This window comes from Diabrotica virgifera, chromosome 4, assembly GCF_917563875.1.
Source record: "Diabrotica virgifera virgifera chromosome 4, PGI_DIABVI_V3a".
Classification (NCBI taxonomy): domain Eukaryota; kingdom Metazoa; phylum Arthropoda; class Insecta; order Coleoptera; family Chrysomelidae; genus Diabrotica; species Diabrotica virgifera.
The window spans coordinates 106,040,513-106,058,386 of NC_065446.1; the positions used below are offsets into that span (position 1 = coordinate 106,040,513).

The 17,874-nt window shown below is 35.2% G+C and overlaps 1 protein-coding gene across 4 annotated transcripts in view; it reads right to left on the bottom strand.

Moving 5' to 3' along the window:
- LOC114333326 (integrin beta-PS) overlaps positions 1-17,874 on the bottom strand; it is a 167,892-nt gene that overhangs the window by 22,412 nt on the left and 127,606 nt on the right. For all 4 annotated transcript variants that reach the window (XM_028283185.2, XM_028283186.2, XM_028283183.2 and 1 more), the window contains exons 7-12: positions 17,047-17,433; positions 14,294-14,461; positions 12,541-12,777; positions 2,186-2,473; positions 1,865-2,000; positions 1,523-1,653 (exon numbers count right to left, since the gene is read on the bottom strand). In XM_028283185.2, the coding sequence (XP_028138986.1) occupies positions 1,523-1,653; positions 1,865-2,000; positions 2,186-2,473; positions 12,541-12,777; positions 14,294-14,461; positions 17,047-17,433 (1,347 nt within the window). The remainder of the gene's footprint in view (positions 1-1,522; positions 1,654-1,864; positions 2,001-2,185; positions 2,474-12,540; positions 12,778-14,293; positions 14,462-17,046; positions 17,434-17,874) is intronic.

Below are 17,874 nucleotides of genomic sequence, written 5' to 3' on the forward strand. Positions count from 1 at the left end.
TCATCATCATCAGCTATTTATCTATACATGGTGTTTCATTAATAATTGTCCATATAGTAACTGGAGAAACCTTAGCACAAAATACGAAGATTTAACCTAAAACACTTAAATAAAATGTGGTTCCTTACTGAGTTACAGGGTGTTTTATCTAAAAATTTAAAAATTATTTTTACTCAGCATTTTAAAACTATTCGACGTATTCTTTTCATACTTGGCAGAAAGTGCGACTACTAGACACCCTACTAAATTATGATAAACAAACGTTTCTAGTTACTACCAGAGGCGTACGACAGAGATGGAGAATGGTTGACGCTTCTCAAATTCTACGCCACTGGAGGAATTACTATTGTAGTGCCATTTTTAGATTCTCCAATACTTTTTACGTAAATAATATACTCGTCATTAGTAACGATAAAATCATTAGTTTCCGAGATATTTGAAGTTAAATGTGAAACGGCACAGTTATTTTGATTAATAATTAAATTATTTATGATATGATTCATATGATTAAAATAAAAATTATTTCTGTACCCAGTACTTTAAAACTATTTGTCGTACCCTTATCATACTTGGCAGAAAGCGTAGGTACTGTACATCCTACTACATTAAGGTAAATAATTTTCTACCAGAGACGTACGACAGGGGATAGTGGCTGGTTGACCCTTCCCAAATTCTACGCCACTGACGAAATTGCTATTTTAGTGTAATTTTTTGATTTTGCAATACTTTTTATGTAAATAATATACTCTTCATTCGTAACTATAAAATGAAGCGACACAATACATTAATCAAAATAACCGTCTCGTTTAATTTTTAACTTCAAAGATCTCGAAAAATAATGACGTTATCGTTACGAATAAAGGGTATAATATTGTCATAGGAAGTATTGGATAATCCAAAAATTGAACTAAAATAGTAATTTCGCCAGTGGCGCAGAATTTGGAAAGGGTCAATCATTCACTTTCCCCAGTCGTACGCCTCTGGTAATAGCCAGAAACGTTTGTTTAACATAATTTAGTAGTTGGTATAGTACCTATACTTCCTGTTAAGTCTGAAAAGGATATGTAAAATAGTTTTAAAATGCTGAGCAAAAATAGTTTTTAAATTTTTAGATAAAACACCCTGTAACTCAGTAAGGAACCACATTTTATTTAAGTGTTTTAGGTTAAATATTCGTATTTTGTGCTAAGGTTTCTCCAGTTACTATATGGACAATTATTAATGAAACACCCTGTATATCGTCGGGTGTAAGCCCCCTTAAGTATGTCTATTCGCTTTCGTTCTTTATTTTTTGTATCCATTCGTGAACAGCTATTCTTTTGATGTCATCAGTCCAATTGGTTTGAAGTATGCGTCTGGTTATCAGGACCATCTATTTCCTGATTATGTAAACAGTCGCTGAGTTTAATATTAAGCGTTTTACATCCCATAGCTCTTTGAATTCGGTTTCATACGTTAGGGCTGGCAGAACATACAGATCGAAAGTACCTATTAGCTTGATATGTAGGTATAAATTTCTTACCTTTTCGGGGCAGTCTCGGTTTTTCTGTGCTCTAACTTGAATTTGATCACTGTCGAAATAATATACATATTTGAATCTACACTCGTCTTCGTCGTAGTAGGCGCAAAGTACTTCGTTGTTCTTCTGATCCACTGAAAACAAAACAAAAACAGTTTAAGATTTACATATTGTAACATCTTATACATATTGCAACTACCGGGACTGAGCAGAGTGAATAGAGTATAAATACGTTTCGCCACAAGCTTTATTATAATAGTTCAGCTTCTTTTGTTTTTTTTAGATTGCATTTGTTTTATAATCAATATATTTGTGATCTATGTAAAGCTCTATCTTCATGCTTACCAGTTATCACATCGGCCGATGAGGGAGTGAATTTTGTACACTGGGCAGAGCAATCTTCTGGTTTCTTGAGGGGACCAGTCTTATATTGTTGGCATTGAACACAGTCTTTGAATTCGGCACATCTGTCTGAACAAGTCTGAAAATAAAAGCCAGGCATAACTACGTTTTTTAAACATATGTTCAAAAAATATAAACAATTTCAACCATTTTCCTTATTTCTGTCAAGGTCAAAAGAGGATAAGGTGCCGCCAAAAGAAAATAGGAACTTGCATTGATATCCTAACTTCAAATGATAAAGTAAACTACTACTAAAGAACTTACTGGGCATCTATCACAGAATTTTCCAGAGTACTGTCCCTCGTCGCTGACATCACAGTGGCATACGCCGCACTCGCATTTGCCGTGGCCGGAACAAATCTTTCCGTCCGTCACGCCAGGAGCGTAACAGGTGGCGTTGGATTTGACGCATGCGCAGTTCGGACCCGTCCATTCGTCTTTGCAGTGGCACACGCCGCAGTCGCAGATACCGTGGTCGGGACCGCTGCAAAGTTTGCCGTCATGGCGCTCGCAGGAGAAGTTGTCGCATTCGCAGTATTTGCCGTAAATTCTCTACAAAACAGAAAACAATATACATAAGATAATCCACAATTTTTTTGGAATTAACGTGGTTCTACTACTAGGAGTAATTAACACGGACAGTGTACAATAATTGTTACATTTAAACAAACAAAAAAATATAAATGAATATATAGGCTTATTCCAGAGATGCAGAGACGTCAATTACGACGTATACGCATGGCTGGTTGATTACGAGAAAGCCTTTGATCGAGTGCAGGACGCCAAGATGATGCAAATACTAAAAGAAGCAGGAATTAACGACCAAGATCTGAAAATAATTAGAAACCTTTAATGGAATCAGACTGCAAATCTCAGAGCTGAAGGTGAACAAACCGAATATGGGGAAATCATGTGTGGAGTGAGGCAAGGTTGTATTTTATCTCTTCTGATCTTCGATGTCTACTCAGAAAAAATATTTATCGAAGTTTTTCACGAAACTGTAACTGGCATTCTACTAACGGGAACGGGCTAAACAACATCGGATATGCAGATGACACCTTTGTATTTGCGAACAACCTAGAAGACCTATAAGTCCTTATTAACAAAATCACGTATTACAGTAAATATAATAGGTATGTACAAAGCTTATGATCATTAGCAAGAAAAAGATAACAGAAGGTCAACTCAACGTCAACCAAACTTCTGTACGAAGAGTGACGCACTACAACTAAGAGATGGGAGCGCGCATCGGAAAAGCTAGATCTACCTTTAACCGGATGGGGACCCTCTTCAAGAGCCACAAACTCTCTCTTGGTATAAAAGTAAGAATGCTGCGATGCATCTAGTTCTTTTTTAGGCGAGGCAATGAAGCATTAAACCTAGGAATTTTGTGGCGTAAGATGAATCGTCATGCAACTTTTTGCATTCGATTCGAGAGAGTGTCAGGCAATTTTGTGAACTAAATTGATCTCCGGCAAAAATTTTTGTGCATAAGAAAATGCATTTTCAAAGTGCATCTCGAAGTGATGGAAAATGAAAAATTTAGAACTCAGGAAATTTTGACGGAAATGAGTTCAATTTTTATACTTAGGGGTTTTGGAGGTCACTGAACACGAATTTCATGACGGCGATGGTCTCCGAGGTACCTGGTGCCCAGGGTGGAAATCGTCGCCTGGGACGATCGAATAATTCGCAAAATGAAGATTGGAACGAAAAACTGAAAAATACGTGTTCAATATTTTTCAAAAATCTATCGAATAGATAACTCTAAACACGACCCCCCCACCACCCTTGGAGGTGGAGTGGGGGTAACTTTAAAATCTTAAAGGGAAACTTCCATTTGTTATTGCAGATTTGGATTGGTTACGTAAAAATAAGCAACTTTTATTTGAGATATTTTTTCGCATTGTGAATAGATAATGCTATAATCGGAAAAAACGATTTATGGTGATACCAGACGTAAATTATAGAAACGGTCTAATATCTCGAGAAATACATTCCAAATAAAAAACCAAAAAATACCTGTTTAATATTTTCCCAAGAACCTATCGAATAACATCAAACACGACTCTCCTTTCCACCCTCTGGAGGTGGGGGATTCGAGACATTTTTTCGAATTATGGATAGATGGTGCTATAATCGGAAAAACACTATTTATTAGCGCCATATATCAACAATTCTAAAAAATGTTTCCAATGAAATGTTACTTATTTTTACGTAAGGAATCCAAATCTACAATAAAAAATGGGAACTCCTATTTAAGATTTTAAAGTTACCCCCCACCCCACCTCCAAAGGGTGGACTGGAGGGTCGTGCTTGATGTTATTCGATAGGTTCTTAAAAAATATTAAACACGTATTTTTTGGTTTTTTATTTGGAAGTGTATTTCTCGAGATGTTAGACCGTTTCTATAATGTACCTATGTATGGTATTACGATAAATCGTTTTTTCCGATTATAGCGCCATCTATCCACAATTCGAAAAAATATCTCGAATAAAAGTTGCTTATTTTTACGTAAGCAATCCAAATCGGCAATAACAAATGGATGTTTCTATTTAAGATTTTAAAGTTACCCCCACCCCATATCCAGGGGTGGATTGAAGGGGTCGTTTTTAGTGTAATTCGATAGATTTTTGAAAAATATTGAACACGCATTTTTCAGTCTTTCGCTCCAATCTTCATTTCGCGAATTATTCGATCGTCCCGAGAATTATTCGATTGTCCCAGGCGACGAGTTCCACCCTGGGCACCAGGTGCCTCGGAGACCACCGCCGTCATGAAATTCGTGTTCAGTGACCTCCAAAACCCCCAAACGCCCCAAAGTATAAAAATTGAACTCATTTCCGTCAATATTTCCTGAGTTCTAAATTTTTCATTTTCCATCTTTTCGAGATGCACTTTGAAAATGCATTTCTTGTGCACAACAATTTTTGCCGGAGATCAATTCTGCCGTTCTTAGCAAAAACACCGTATCTGCAAAAATCTGAAAAAATCTGAAAAAATGAAATTTTTACTTTTTTCTAACCCAAATGTGCATATCTATCTTATTTGCTTACTAAAAATGACGTAAGTTAAGCCAAAACACATTAAACACACCGCATCTTATGCCATATCCTGTGTAAATGTATACGAATTCTTAAACTAAAATCGATTTTACTCGAATGTGATGTCTCTGCAGATACGGCGTTTTTGCTAAGCACGGCAGAATTTAGTTCACATAATTGCCTGACTCTCTCGAATCGAATGCAAAAAGTTGCATGACGATTCATCTTACTGCACAAAATTCCTAGGTTTTGGGTTCTTTAGTGCTTCGTCTATTTTATGGTGTCGAATCATAGACCTTGAACGAAGATAAAATATTTGCAGAAAATTGGAAGCATTTGAGATGTGACTATATCAGACAATATTTAAAATCCCGTGGACTGACTGAGTAACAAATGACAAAGAAGAATGAAGAAGAACCGATACATTATATGCGTTTACATACAAATGAATCTAAATATATGCGTTTCTACAAGCTTTTCTGAAAGGAAAAATTTTTGGAAAGCGTGGTCCAGGCAGAAGAAGAACAGATTAAAGAACTTCAGAGCCTAGTCAGAGCCGGATTTAAGGCAGTGGGGGCCCCTGGGCAGAATTGGTGTGGGACCCTACCTCCTACCATTAAAAAAATTGTTGATGTAACTATGGTATGTAGCTAACTACAGGGTTTTCTCGTTTAGAAATTAAAAAAAAAATGTTGATCTACTTTTACAAATATATTTTTAAATAATAAAAAATACAAGAACTGTAATTTGTTTTTTTTTGTTACAGTAAAACATTAAAAATAAACATAGTAAAATATATGGTTAAGTCCGGGTACTTTTCGAGATTTTTTCATTGAGAATTCTTTAATTATGTCGGACATGTCTGGTTGCTTTAGGAGATCGTGTTCAATGCCCGTTATAGAGAGATGATTCAAACGCTCTTGGCCCATCATAGACCGAAGCAGATTTTTAATTAACTTAAATTTTGAGAACAACCTCCCTCCACTACATTTAGTTAGCATCAGAACTAAACAAACGAAGTGTCACCACAACATTTGGAAACGTATCATTCACATTCTTTTCTTTTAGCAGTCGGTACATTTGAAGTTCTTTACTTATATTCGATGAGCTGATTTCCTCTTTAAATGAATTGAAAGAATTCTACAAATTGTACCAATTCAAAATATAGGTTTTTATTTAAATCGTTGCTATCAATGTCGGTAAGCTTTACTGGAAGTTAAATTTTCCAAATAATGTAAAATCCAAAATTGGAATGAATGGACTCACATGCATAAAGCCTCTGACTTAAAGAGGAAATGAAGTGAACTATAACAGCGATTAAATTTTGAATTATAAATTTCTCTGATGTTGCCATTTCAGTCTCTGAAATATCCCTTAAAAGAATATAAATTCTTTAAGTAATCTAAGTGCCGCCAGTCCTGAATTAAGATCAACATTTGGATCTTGTAGAATACGACTTGTGCTGTTTGTCCTCATTTTTTGTTTTATTTTGATTTCATTCCAAAATATTGCAAATAGTCTTGTTTCCAGTAAACACATTCGATTATACAAACCATTTGCATCGTTACGAGTTTCAAATTGTTGCTCATCGTTTTACGAAATTTTAGATAATGCTTCTTTGATCTGATTATAACCTTTAACTAGTTCTTTTTCGGCGTCACTTCTTCTAGTAGTAGGTATTTACTCTTTTAGGAACAATAATATTTCTGCCACGGTCGGCGTTGCTCTCGCCTAAAGACGCTTTTAAACATTGGATTAACAAGTTGTACCTATATGTGGAGGAAAAATACATATAGTTCATATAGTCCATCCAGAAAATCAAAGAATGCTATGGCAGCAGGACAACACTCAGCTGCAGCTTTTGCAACTAAATTTAGAGAGTGGGCGGCACACGAAATCCACAACGGCAATATATGTTATCTAATTCCAGCCTAAACACCATTGTATTTTCCACTCATAACTGACGGGTTGTCCTTGGACAGTCCCCTGCAGATTTTCAAATTGATATCATCTTTTTGCAAGAATGTCATTAGAAAATTAAATATATCTTCTGCTTTATAATGACCGTGACTTGGCAAAGATACATTTTTAACAGGAGAGAAACCTTCCATGTAAATGTAACAAAATATCACAGTTAATAATTGATTGACAAAAATGATTCTATGTGAATAATGTGATTTTTTTAAGTTTGCGACTTTGTGGGGGCCCCTGGCGGCTGCCCAGCCTGCCCCCCCTTAAATCCGGCCCTGAACCTAGTTCAACACAACATCCGTGCAGCTTTTCCGCGCTGCTGCAGATAAGATAAAGTTTTCCATGATGATCGCCAATATTCGTCGCGGATAGGCACATTAAGAAGAAGAAGGCAAACCGGTATTACGTTATTTATAACGTGGAAGACCGAAAAGTACATAACATGGCTTGATGGAGTTCAAAAGGCAATGTCAGAGGAAGATCTAGGACCAGGAGATTGGGACGATAGACGTGAATAGAGACGGAACCGGAAGGCACAGGATGCTATAAACCGGACATTTTATAGTCCGTCCGCTATAACTTTTCCCATGCGGTACGATTCATTTTCAATCAAATTAAGTCAAACCAGAAAGTGAAACGTACACCGATGTGTGTAGTATATAGTATACAGTATACAAAATGTATATACACATCGACGTTCGTTTCAATTTATGTTTTGACTTAATTTTATTGAAAATGAATCGTACCGCATGGGAAAAGTTATAGCGGACGGACTATATATAAACATTCCTGCCATATCTATAAAGCATTAACCCGCGAGCAGTGGCGGTGCCTGGTGTAAAATACTGGGGGTGCACACATAATATTAAGATATAAAAAGACCTTGAGACCCTATTTCCGTAAGTAAAATTTTTTGAGTGTCGCCAAATTGTAAAAATTAAAGGACCTTATTAAAAATTACAATAAATAATGTATTTTACTGACTTAAAATTATAATTTAGTGTTTAAATGTTACAAGCAAGTTTTGAAACGAAAGTCAGTCGCCTTTTTTTAGATAAATTATTATTCACAACCAAATTCAGTAAAATTTGGAATTTCTTGAATCATTTTTTTTAATTGAAAACATTGCGAGTCCAGTTAATAGACCCTGGCCCATAGCTATTCTAAGGAAAGTTTTGATACGTTTCAATGCAGAGAGACATCGTTCTGTTTCTGCAGTTGTCACTGGCATCGTAACAAGTAATTGAAGAATTCAAATTATTTCAGAAAAATCATTTTGTAAATGATTTTTAATAAAAAATTTAGTTAAGTGGACTGCGCCGGATAGTTAAAATCGTATCTTCTATTTTATTCATTATGCTTCCTCTTCTCCAAATATGTGCTTCACACCTACACAATTTGTAAGTTTTTACACAAATCTCCATTTTAAATAATCATTTATAATCCCGACCTTTGCACTTTGGTACATTTTTAATTAACAAATTTGGTTTCGACATTTTTAATTTTTCTTTTAAATATAATGAAGAAAATTTAATTGATTTTAAATATTCCACGCTAACATTTACATCCACAAATCCTTTCTGTTTCTATCCTGGGCATCTTCCTCTTCCAAATCTCGGTGTTCCATGGCCTTCCTAATCGTGTCATTTCAGGATAGTCTTGGTCTTCCCCTTTTCTTCCTACCTGGGGGTTTCCATTTCAGGAGTTTCTTTGGCCATCGTTGGTCGTCCATTCTAAGTAAGTGACCGAACCATTTTAGGCTTCTTCTCTCGAGCCTGTCTACCGCTGTATCGTGTGCCTGCATCCTTCTTATTTCTTCGTTATGTATTATGTACAATCGGGAGATTCCAGCACTTCTACGTATGTAGTCCATTTCCACAGCATTGATCCTTCTTCTAGACTCTGCTGTTAATGTCCAGACTTCGCTTCCATACATGAGTACCGATTCCACAAATGTCTTCCCTATTCTTAATTTTGTAGTTCTGGATATATTTTTATCCCACCACACGGAATTCAAGCAACCTACTACCTTTCTACTTTGTTCAACTCGCCTTTGAATTTCTTTGTTGCCTAGGCCTTCTCTGTTTATTACAGCTCCCAGATATTTGAATTCTTCAACATGTTTAATTGATGTGTTCTCTGTTATTAGGATTTCAAAGTGGGCGTCAGAATTCACGACTAGATATTGTTTTTTCTATATTTATATTTAATCCCCATTTTTTGTAGGTTGAATACAGGCGGGTTAACATGAATTCCATGTCATACGAATCTTGTGCCAGTACTGCTTGATCGTCAGCAAAGTGGATGTTAAACAGGCAGTCATCTCCGATCATGATTCCCATTAGTCCACAACTTCTTTTCCATTCTTTTAAAGCGATTTCCAAGTATATGTTAAATAGCAACGGTGATAAGCTACACCCTTGCTTCAGTCCTTTTTCTATTTTTATTCCTTCAGATAGTGGAACTATCCACAAATCCTTCCATTCTTAATATTGTTTCGAAATTCGAACTTCACGAAAGCAAAATTTAAAGGTATAGTATTTTTACTACAAAAACGTTATTACGTAGGTCAAAATTTTTGACGTAAGAGAACTGTCAAAACATTAGAATGTGACTTTTCATTATTGCTATGTTTATTATAAACACGGCAATAATGAAAAGTCACATTCTAATGTTTTGACAGTTCTCTTACGTCAAAAATTTTGACCTACGTAATAACGTTTTTGTAGTAAAAATACTATACGTGTGCCGTGCATGTTAAAAACACCATAAGATCACATCAGATCACATCCAACTTGTGCTCTTGTGGCCATCTAAACTTGTGGGCTATAGCGGGTAGCAGGCCGGGTGGTGAGTTGTATTTTGCCTTATGAAAAGTCATTGGGATAGGAACCACTGTAAGAGCGGTGAACGAGGGGTTCTGTCTAAGGCCTCGCATCCGTGAACTTTCTCCTTTGAAATAGAATAAAAATAATTAAATGTTACCTATTAGATACTTATAAACTCCTTGGATCTGTTATTTCGAATTTCAATTATTACTGTATAGTTAGAATAAAATGTTATTTACAGAATGATAAATTTTGCATATATGAATGTTGGTGTGAAAATAATTTTGGGGGTTCACGTCCACATGTGCACTTATGGAGAAACCGCCACTGCCCGCGAGTAGTCGCGCCGTTAGATAGAATCTCACATTTTATCCTTTTTCGCGATAACTTATGAAAAATTTTGCAATTTTGAAAAAAATTCGTGCCTCGAAGGAAAAAGTGCCTCGAGGAAGGGTGTAGTAATGCGTAGGTATTTTTTTTCTTTTTCTTCTTCTTTTTGTGGAATTCATGGCTTTGGGGAGAGCCAATTAGCTTTAATAATTGTTAGAAATAATATTTCTAACATAGCAAGTAAATAAAAATATGGTGCAGTCACTGAAGGTTTTCACCTCCGATTTCGTTGAACCTCCATCGATTTTCATGAAAATTGCTGAGTAATTAGAGGATACCTCAAGGAACAAAGGTGACATGATGCCAACTTGCGCTTATACCCTGGGGGTGGATGCCGCCCCTTCTCGGGGGTGAAAATTATTTTATTAAAAATAATACCATAAGTCCATAGAGGGACAAATTATAAGCAAAATTTGTTATATAAAGTTATTAAAATAAATCAACACTTTTTGAGTTATTAAAGACCAAAAATTTTATTTTTTAGTAAAAAAATTCATGTTTTAAATCGGGTTTTCACGTATAAATCAAAAACTATAAGCTTTTACAAAAAAGTTATTATTACTGAAATTGAAGATAATAAAAAATTGAATACATTCCTCACATAAAGAACTAAACTAATGTTGGTTCAAAGTGAGTTATTGGCAATTGAATGTATATTTTTTTCGACGAGTACTCAAATCTAAGTATTCAAGCTTAAATAACGGGAAAAGGATGCAATGTATAAAATACTCCTGCTAAACATTTGTCAAAGTACTTAGGAATACCTATCAAATGAGCTTCAGAACAAGGTAATAGCGTCAAAATTAAGCAAGTTATAATGAAAATAAAAGAACCGTTTCGAATTTTTTTAGGAAAAAGTGAAAAATAAAACATACGCCATTTCCACAGAAATTAAAATTTATAGTAATCCTTACAAGAACTTCTTTATACTAGCATAAGTAATGTTTTCGATAATTTTGACCGGTTTAGAATGCATATTTTTGAAAGAAAGATATGATTTAAAAAAATCATAATTTTTAAAATTATTGTAATTCTCATATTCTCTTGATAATAACTCCAAAAATATGCATGTGGCGGAAATGAGAATGCTTAGATGGATGAGTGGAGTGACAAAGAAGGACAAAATTAGAAATGAGTATATTAGGGGAAGTCTAGGTGTGGCACCAATTGATGCCAAAATGAGAGAGCATAGGTTAAGATGGTTTGGTCATGTTCAACGTCGAGACGTTAATCACCCAATACGAAGAATAGCTGAAGTACAGATTCCTGGAAGGAGTAGGAGAGGAAGACCAAAGAAGACCTGGGGGAGGCGATAAGGCAGGACATGTTGGTAAAGGGGATTAACATTGATATGACCCAAGATAGAATTGTGTGGAGAAATGCAATTAGGGAAGCGACCCCGCATAGGGATAAGGCAAAGAGAATGATGAATAACTCCAAAAATACTCAATATACATAAACAATTATATATAACCAAATTTTAGTTTTTCTGTGCCAAATATTTTACCTGTTTTACTATTTCCATAGGGTAAAAATTAACAAAGATAGAAACGTTTAAATCGTAAATTTTGTCTGAGGGAACCATGCAACCGGGGTCATTTAACCTTTTATTTTTTTAAAAAGTAGGGGGTTTAGAAGATTAGGTTTAACGCTTAAATAGCACTTGGAATTAACTTTCAAACAGTTTTTAGATGAACCTGATATCGTAAACACGAACGGAGTTATTAAAAAAAAATAATAACATTTTTCTGGAAAAATTTTTAAAAGATAAATTTTGAAGCATAAATTTTAACGCTATCAACATGTTCGGGGGCTCATTTGATAGATATTTTTAAGTACTTTGACAAATGTTTAATAAGTTTATGTTATAAAATGCATCAATTTCCCGTTATTTCAGCTTGAATACTTACGAGTTTTTCTCGTTAATTTTTCTCAAGAAAAATTAAAATCTTTGATCTTTAATAACTCAAAAAGTTTTGATTTATTTTAATAACTTTATATAACAAATTTTGCTTGAAATCTGTCCCTCTATCGAATTATGGGGTTATTTTTAATAAAATAATTTTCACCCCCGAGAAGGGGTGGCATCCATCCCCAGGGTAAAAGCGCAAGTTAGCACCATGTCAACTTTGTTCCTTGAAGTATCCTCTAATTACTCACCAATTTTCATGCAAATCGATGGAGGTTCAACGAAATCGGAGGTAATAGCTCATATCCACCTTCAGTGACTCCACTAATACTATAAAATAAAAATTTCTTGTAAATTCGTATTGTGAGATGAAATCTAACACGCGACTACTCCCGGGTTAAGTACCAACAAAAACTGTATTACGGCATTACAGAAGAAGATTGCAAGTTATAATTCTTAATCTACGTAATACTAACCTCATTTTCGTTCTGTCTTGACTCACAAATGCACTTTTTGCAGACGCATTGTCCTCTGCCGGAACACTCTACCGCATTTGGTACGTCAGGTTGAATACAATCGGTGGCAGTAATGTTAGTCGGTAGATCATCTGGAAGACATTCACAATGTGGGCCGAATGCTCCTGGGTAGCATTCGCAAATGCCGCATTTGTATGTACCCATGCTTGAACATGCTGGGGCATGTTCTTTATAATACTGAAAAGAAAATTAGTAGTAGATATAATTTAGATATAATTAAAGAGAAAAGAGAAGTCCCAGATCTAAACAATAAATCTGAACCTTCTCTTGGAACCACTTTCTGGTAACATCCTTAATATCTGCCTTTTACAGTTTATAAGGCAAGGAGACGACAAGACGAAAGCTTCTTAGAAAGAATTCCGTCTATTCGTCTAGGAAAAATTCCAACGAAAGTTGATTCCTCATCATCATCATCATCTTGGTGCTACAGCCCTTAGAGGGCCTCGACCTTCTCTTATGTTACCCCGTCCATCCACCTCAACTTTGGTCTACCCCATCTTCCCACGGGTTGAGCTGTTAGAATATTTTTATCATGTTCGATTCAGGGGCCCGGGCTTAATTACAGTGATAATATCTTTTCCACCAAACGTATGCTTGTAGATATTCTGCAGTTCAAAGTTATACCTACGCCTCCATATTCCGTTCTCCCAGACTGCTCCGAATATCTTGCGTAGCACTTTTCTTTCAAAAATCGATAGAGCGGATTCATCTGTTTTAGTTAGCGTCCATGCCTCTGATCCATATGTGAGAACGGGGACTATCAATGTTCTATACAGCCTTATATGAGTTTTTTGAGACAGACGTTTGTTAGATAAATACTTTGATATACCATGATAACACCTGTTAGCAATTATTATTCGCCTTTTTATTTCCTCAGATGTGTTATTATTGGGGTTAACCGATGTCCCTAGATATATGAACTCTTTGACCGCTTCGAAGTTTTGGTCACTGATGATTAGATCTGCATCAACATTTCCAGCTCTTGTGTTTGTGTTAGTTGCCATGAATTTGGTTTTATTTTGATTTATATGTAACCCCATTTGTTCTGCTGCTGCTGCTAGTTCGGTTAGAATTTCCGCAGTTCTCGCCCTGGTTCTTGTTATAATGTCCACGTCGTCTGCATATGCTAGAATTTGGACTGATCTATTAAATATTGTTCCCCTGCTATCTAAATTAGCGTCTCGTAAAACTTTTTCTAACGCTACATTAAAAAGCTGACACGCCAGCGCATCTCCCTGCCTTAACCCCCTATGTATTTCAAATGGGGTTGACGAGTCGTTTTGAATTTTTACTGCTGACAGCATCTTCGCCATTATCACTTTTATCAAAGAAGGTTGATTCCGTTTAATCAAAATATGAGTAAAACGAAAAATTAAAAACAGGTTGTTTCATTTCGGATCAAAGGTGATTCGCCATCCTCATACGTCCGTTTCGATCTCTCCAGACCCCTTCAGTGGGGCTACATGAACACTTCTGAATCAAAACGAAACCAAGCTGCCTATTTAAGCAGAATTAAAAAAATAATTCTGCGTATCGGACGCTGTAGCGGTAGCGACATCTATTAGAGAGACATGTGAAGTCCCAGATCTAAACACAGTCACATTTCGTCTATTCGTTAGATAGAATTAATTAATAAATTTAATATGGACGACTACGTTAGACTAATAATAAAGTATACACTGGTACTACTTACTTTGTCGCCGGGTCTTTCGCAGTTACATTCACACAACATTTCTAAATCGATGGTCAAACTTTCATTGATACCAACAGGGTATATTTGAATAGTCTGGAAATGATCTGCACGGTTCTTAGGGCACTTTAAGACTTCTATATCGATTTTGAACGTTACAACGTCGCCGACCTAAAATAAAAATATGTTTAGGAAAAGACATGAATTATACAAGATAAAAAATAATAGGAAAGTGACAAACGAGTACTTTTTTTATAAAATTATGGTGAACAAAATATTAAGAATGTTGCCGAACTGTCACTATACTTTGTTTCACGTTAAGAACGGAACATTGCGCTTACGAAGATCAGTGTTGCCAAACCTCTCGGGCACGGGTGGCTACTCGACTGCCGATATAAGGCTGATTCTCACTATCATGCAAGGCAAGTGCTCAGCATGGGCAATGCATTGGCTCGGCCAGATACATTTTACATAAATAGGGGAGTGCAATTAGAACGAAAACATGTATTGTTTCGGAAAAATTCAAACGAGCTTATATTTTTCTAAAACTTTTTTTGTTGATTTATATACTTGTTAAAGTAAAAAGTTCTAATCGCAGAATTGTTTATTAATTGTTTAAACAATAACAATTGTTTTGTATAATTAATTTTAAAAATATCGTTAAATTCATCATTTTACTTTGATCAAATATGTTTCTATTTTGTTTTTGATTATGCTGAATCCGAATATGGCATTGCAATTTGAAAATTCTTATACAGAAGCTCTTATACAGTGTGTCTGCGTAGCTAGGAACCACATGGAAAACTTTTTTATTATCAATTTTACGAAAAAAAGTTATTCTTCATAAAATGCTCTGGATAGTCAAAAATCTAAAACTCAACCATCAGATATCAAATTTTATCAATTTTATACGAGTTATGTCAAAAATATGAATTTCGTTAAAGAGTCAAGTACCTTTATATTCCAGAATATCAAACAATGATATTATGAACAGTTGTTTGAAAATAAAAACTATGTTTCTTCGTCTTATATTACCGCAATTTTTATTAACGTGGAAGTTTTAAACATTGTTCACTACACAAAGCAACTATCCCGCGGCAAGCCTTTCGCAGTGTGAATTGACTCCGAAAACCTTGCCCGTGCCTTGCCGGAGCCGGACCGGTTCCTTGCACGTCTAATGAGAATCGGGCAATACGATTCATTCTAATCAGTACGGCGTGGCATTGGCGCGCTTCTATCGTCCATAGGAAATACATTGGCCTATCTAAGCAACGTTCCGTTCTTAATGTGAAACGGTGTATAGCTGTACAAATAATTATTCCTAAGTGAACAAAGAATCACTTTAGGTAGTAATAATATGATCGTATACAAGTAAACAATAAACAATAAAAAGACCTCGTTGCTCATTCTCGGGAGCTTCCATGGGATGGGTATGAATATGAATAACAGATAAATAACAGTGATAAAAAACTAAGATAAGATAAAATCCGAGATAACTGTTTAGCAATCAAACATTGAACCATTTAGGTATTGCAGACTGAACGCACATACTTCTTCTAAACTCTTTCTAAACATCAGGAAATAAAAATGACTGTAATGAGCTATAAAATAAAGTACCTATGTAATGGCATGGTAAGGGTGTGCTCACTACGGAGAGCAATGGGTTGTATCCTCGCTCCGACCCTTGCTCCGGTATTTATATTCGTTATATTCGTGAATTCTAGCATTTAAAATAATGTATGTATTTTACATAGCGATCGAAACTATATTATCGATCGCTATATAAAATAAATACATTATTTTAGCGAGAATTCACGAATATAACGAATATAAATACCAGGGAGCAAGGGTCGGAGCGAGGATACAATCCATTGCTCTCCGTAGTGAGCACAATTTAACAGTGCAAACACACATATTTAAAAGAAAATTGGGGACATTAGAGAGATTTTGCACCTTTTATTTTGCAATTCCGTTATGGTTATCGTTATACTACGTCTGCGCAGTAGCGAATATATGATCCGTTATCGTTATTAAACATAAGGGATTCCGTAATTGACGGAGGTTTAAAGTAGTGCTTATCGTTATCGTTATAGTAATGGTTAAATTGCTTTGTTGCCAGAATGTAAAAAAATCAGTAAAATTACATTTACATAGATTCTAATTTTAATTACCTATAAATTAAAATATCAAAAACTGTTAAAGTATATGCTTAAAATTACAATAACGTTGTGAAGTGAGGTTATGTTTAAAAAACGATAACGATGACACGAAAAACCTACTTGACAGGCTGCAAAAACTCTGCTTTTTAACGTTGCCGTAATCGTTATGCTTAATAAAGTTAACGATAGCGGAGCCAAAATCAGCGGTTATTTTAAGAGGTGCAAAATCTCTCTATTGTCAGGTCCACAGGTGATCTTATTTGTAAGAGAAGTTAGACAACCAAAATTATCAATGAGAATGATTTCAAAGACATTATAATTTGTGTTAACATTATTATTGATAGGGATATTGGGAATCTGAAGTTTATTAACTGCTTGGGTATAGTTTAAAAAAATGTAGAGGTAAAAAGTACCTAATTTACAGAGGTAAGAAGTTTACAATGAATTTTAGTTAAAACACTTGGGAGCTGTCTATAGCAAATAAGTATTGAAAAATACTATTGAAATAGTTTAGGTAAGTTTAAGCAAATCTCGTATGGCTTTTAGTCAAAGAAGCTAATACAAAACATTCAAACAAATCAACAAGTTTGAACCTACCTTTATATTTCCACATTTATTGGTATTAACCAAAGCTCCCGTGGAGTTTAAACACCTGGTGAAAAATTTAATGCTCAGTGCACTAGAGGCGTTATGTTTCATCTGAACCGTGGACGAAATTTGTTCATACTGTTCTTTAATAAGAGAAACGATATTGGAACTGTCGCCCTCCAATTTTCCCACTGATGCGCCCTCGATAGTCTTGGCGAGTTGCTCGTAGATGTCGATAGTAGTCTTGGTTACGGCAAAAATGACGTTGATTGAATTTTTCTTTACGCTCAAATTGATCTGTTCGATTGAGGGGTAGTCTTGGTAGGATGACTGCGTGTAAAAACCTTCGCGAGATAAGTGGCACAGTCCATCGTTGGGTTTTACAATACCTCCGAGCTGAAAAAAAAAACAATATACAGATTATTTTGAGATATGACAGCTTCGATGCAAATAACTGTTTGGCTACAGCAATCGATATATGTAATACCATATTGCATCTATCCCATATCCTATCGAAAACTAGATAGACAATAATAATACACAATTTATTTGGATTTCTCAAACGCCTGGGAAGGCGTGAAACTCTTTTTTTTTCAAAATAAATGGGAAAGTCCCCGTAGTTGGCTGTATACCTGATCTGATGTTCTGCAAATCCTTTTGGAGGACTTTTATGTTTTTTTAATAAAACTTTTTATACCAAATATACAAAAGAAGTTTTTACTTCTGTATGGTCTTTTTTTTACTTAATATACTGATACAAAGATGTCTGGACGTCTATCAAGATATATATTATGCGTGTTTTATTTGTTATAACAAAGCATTCGATAAAGTAGGACA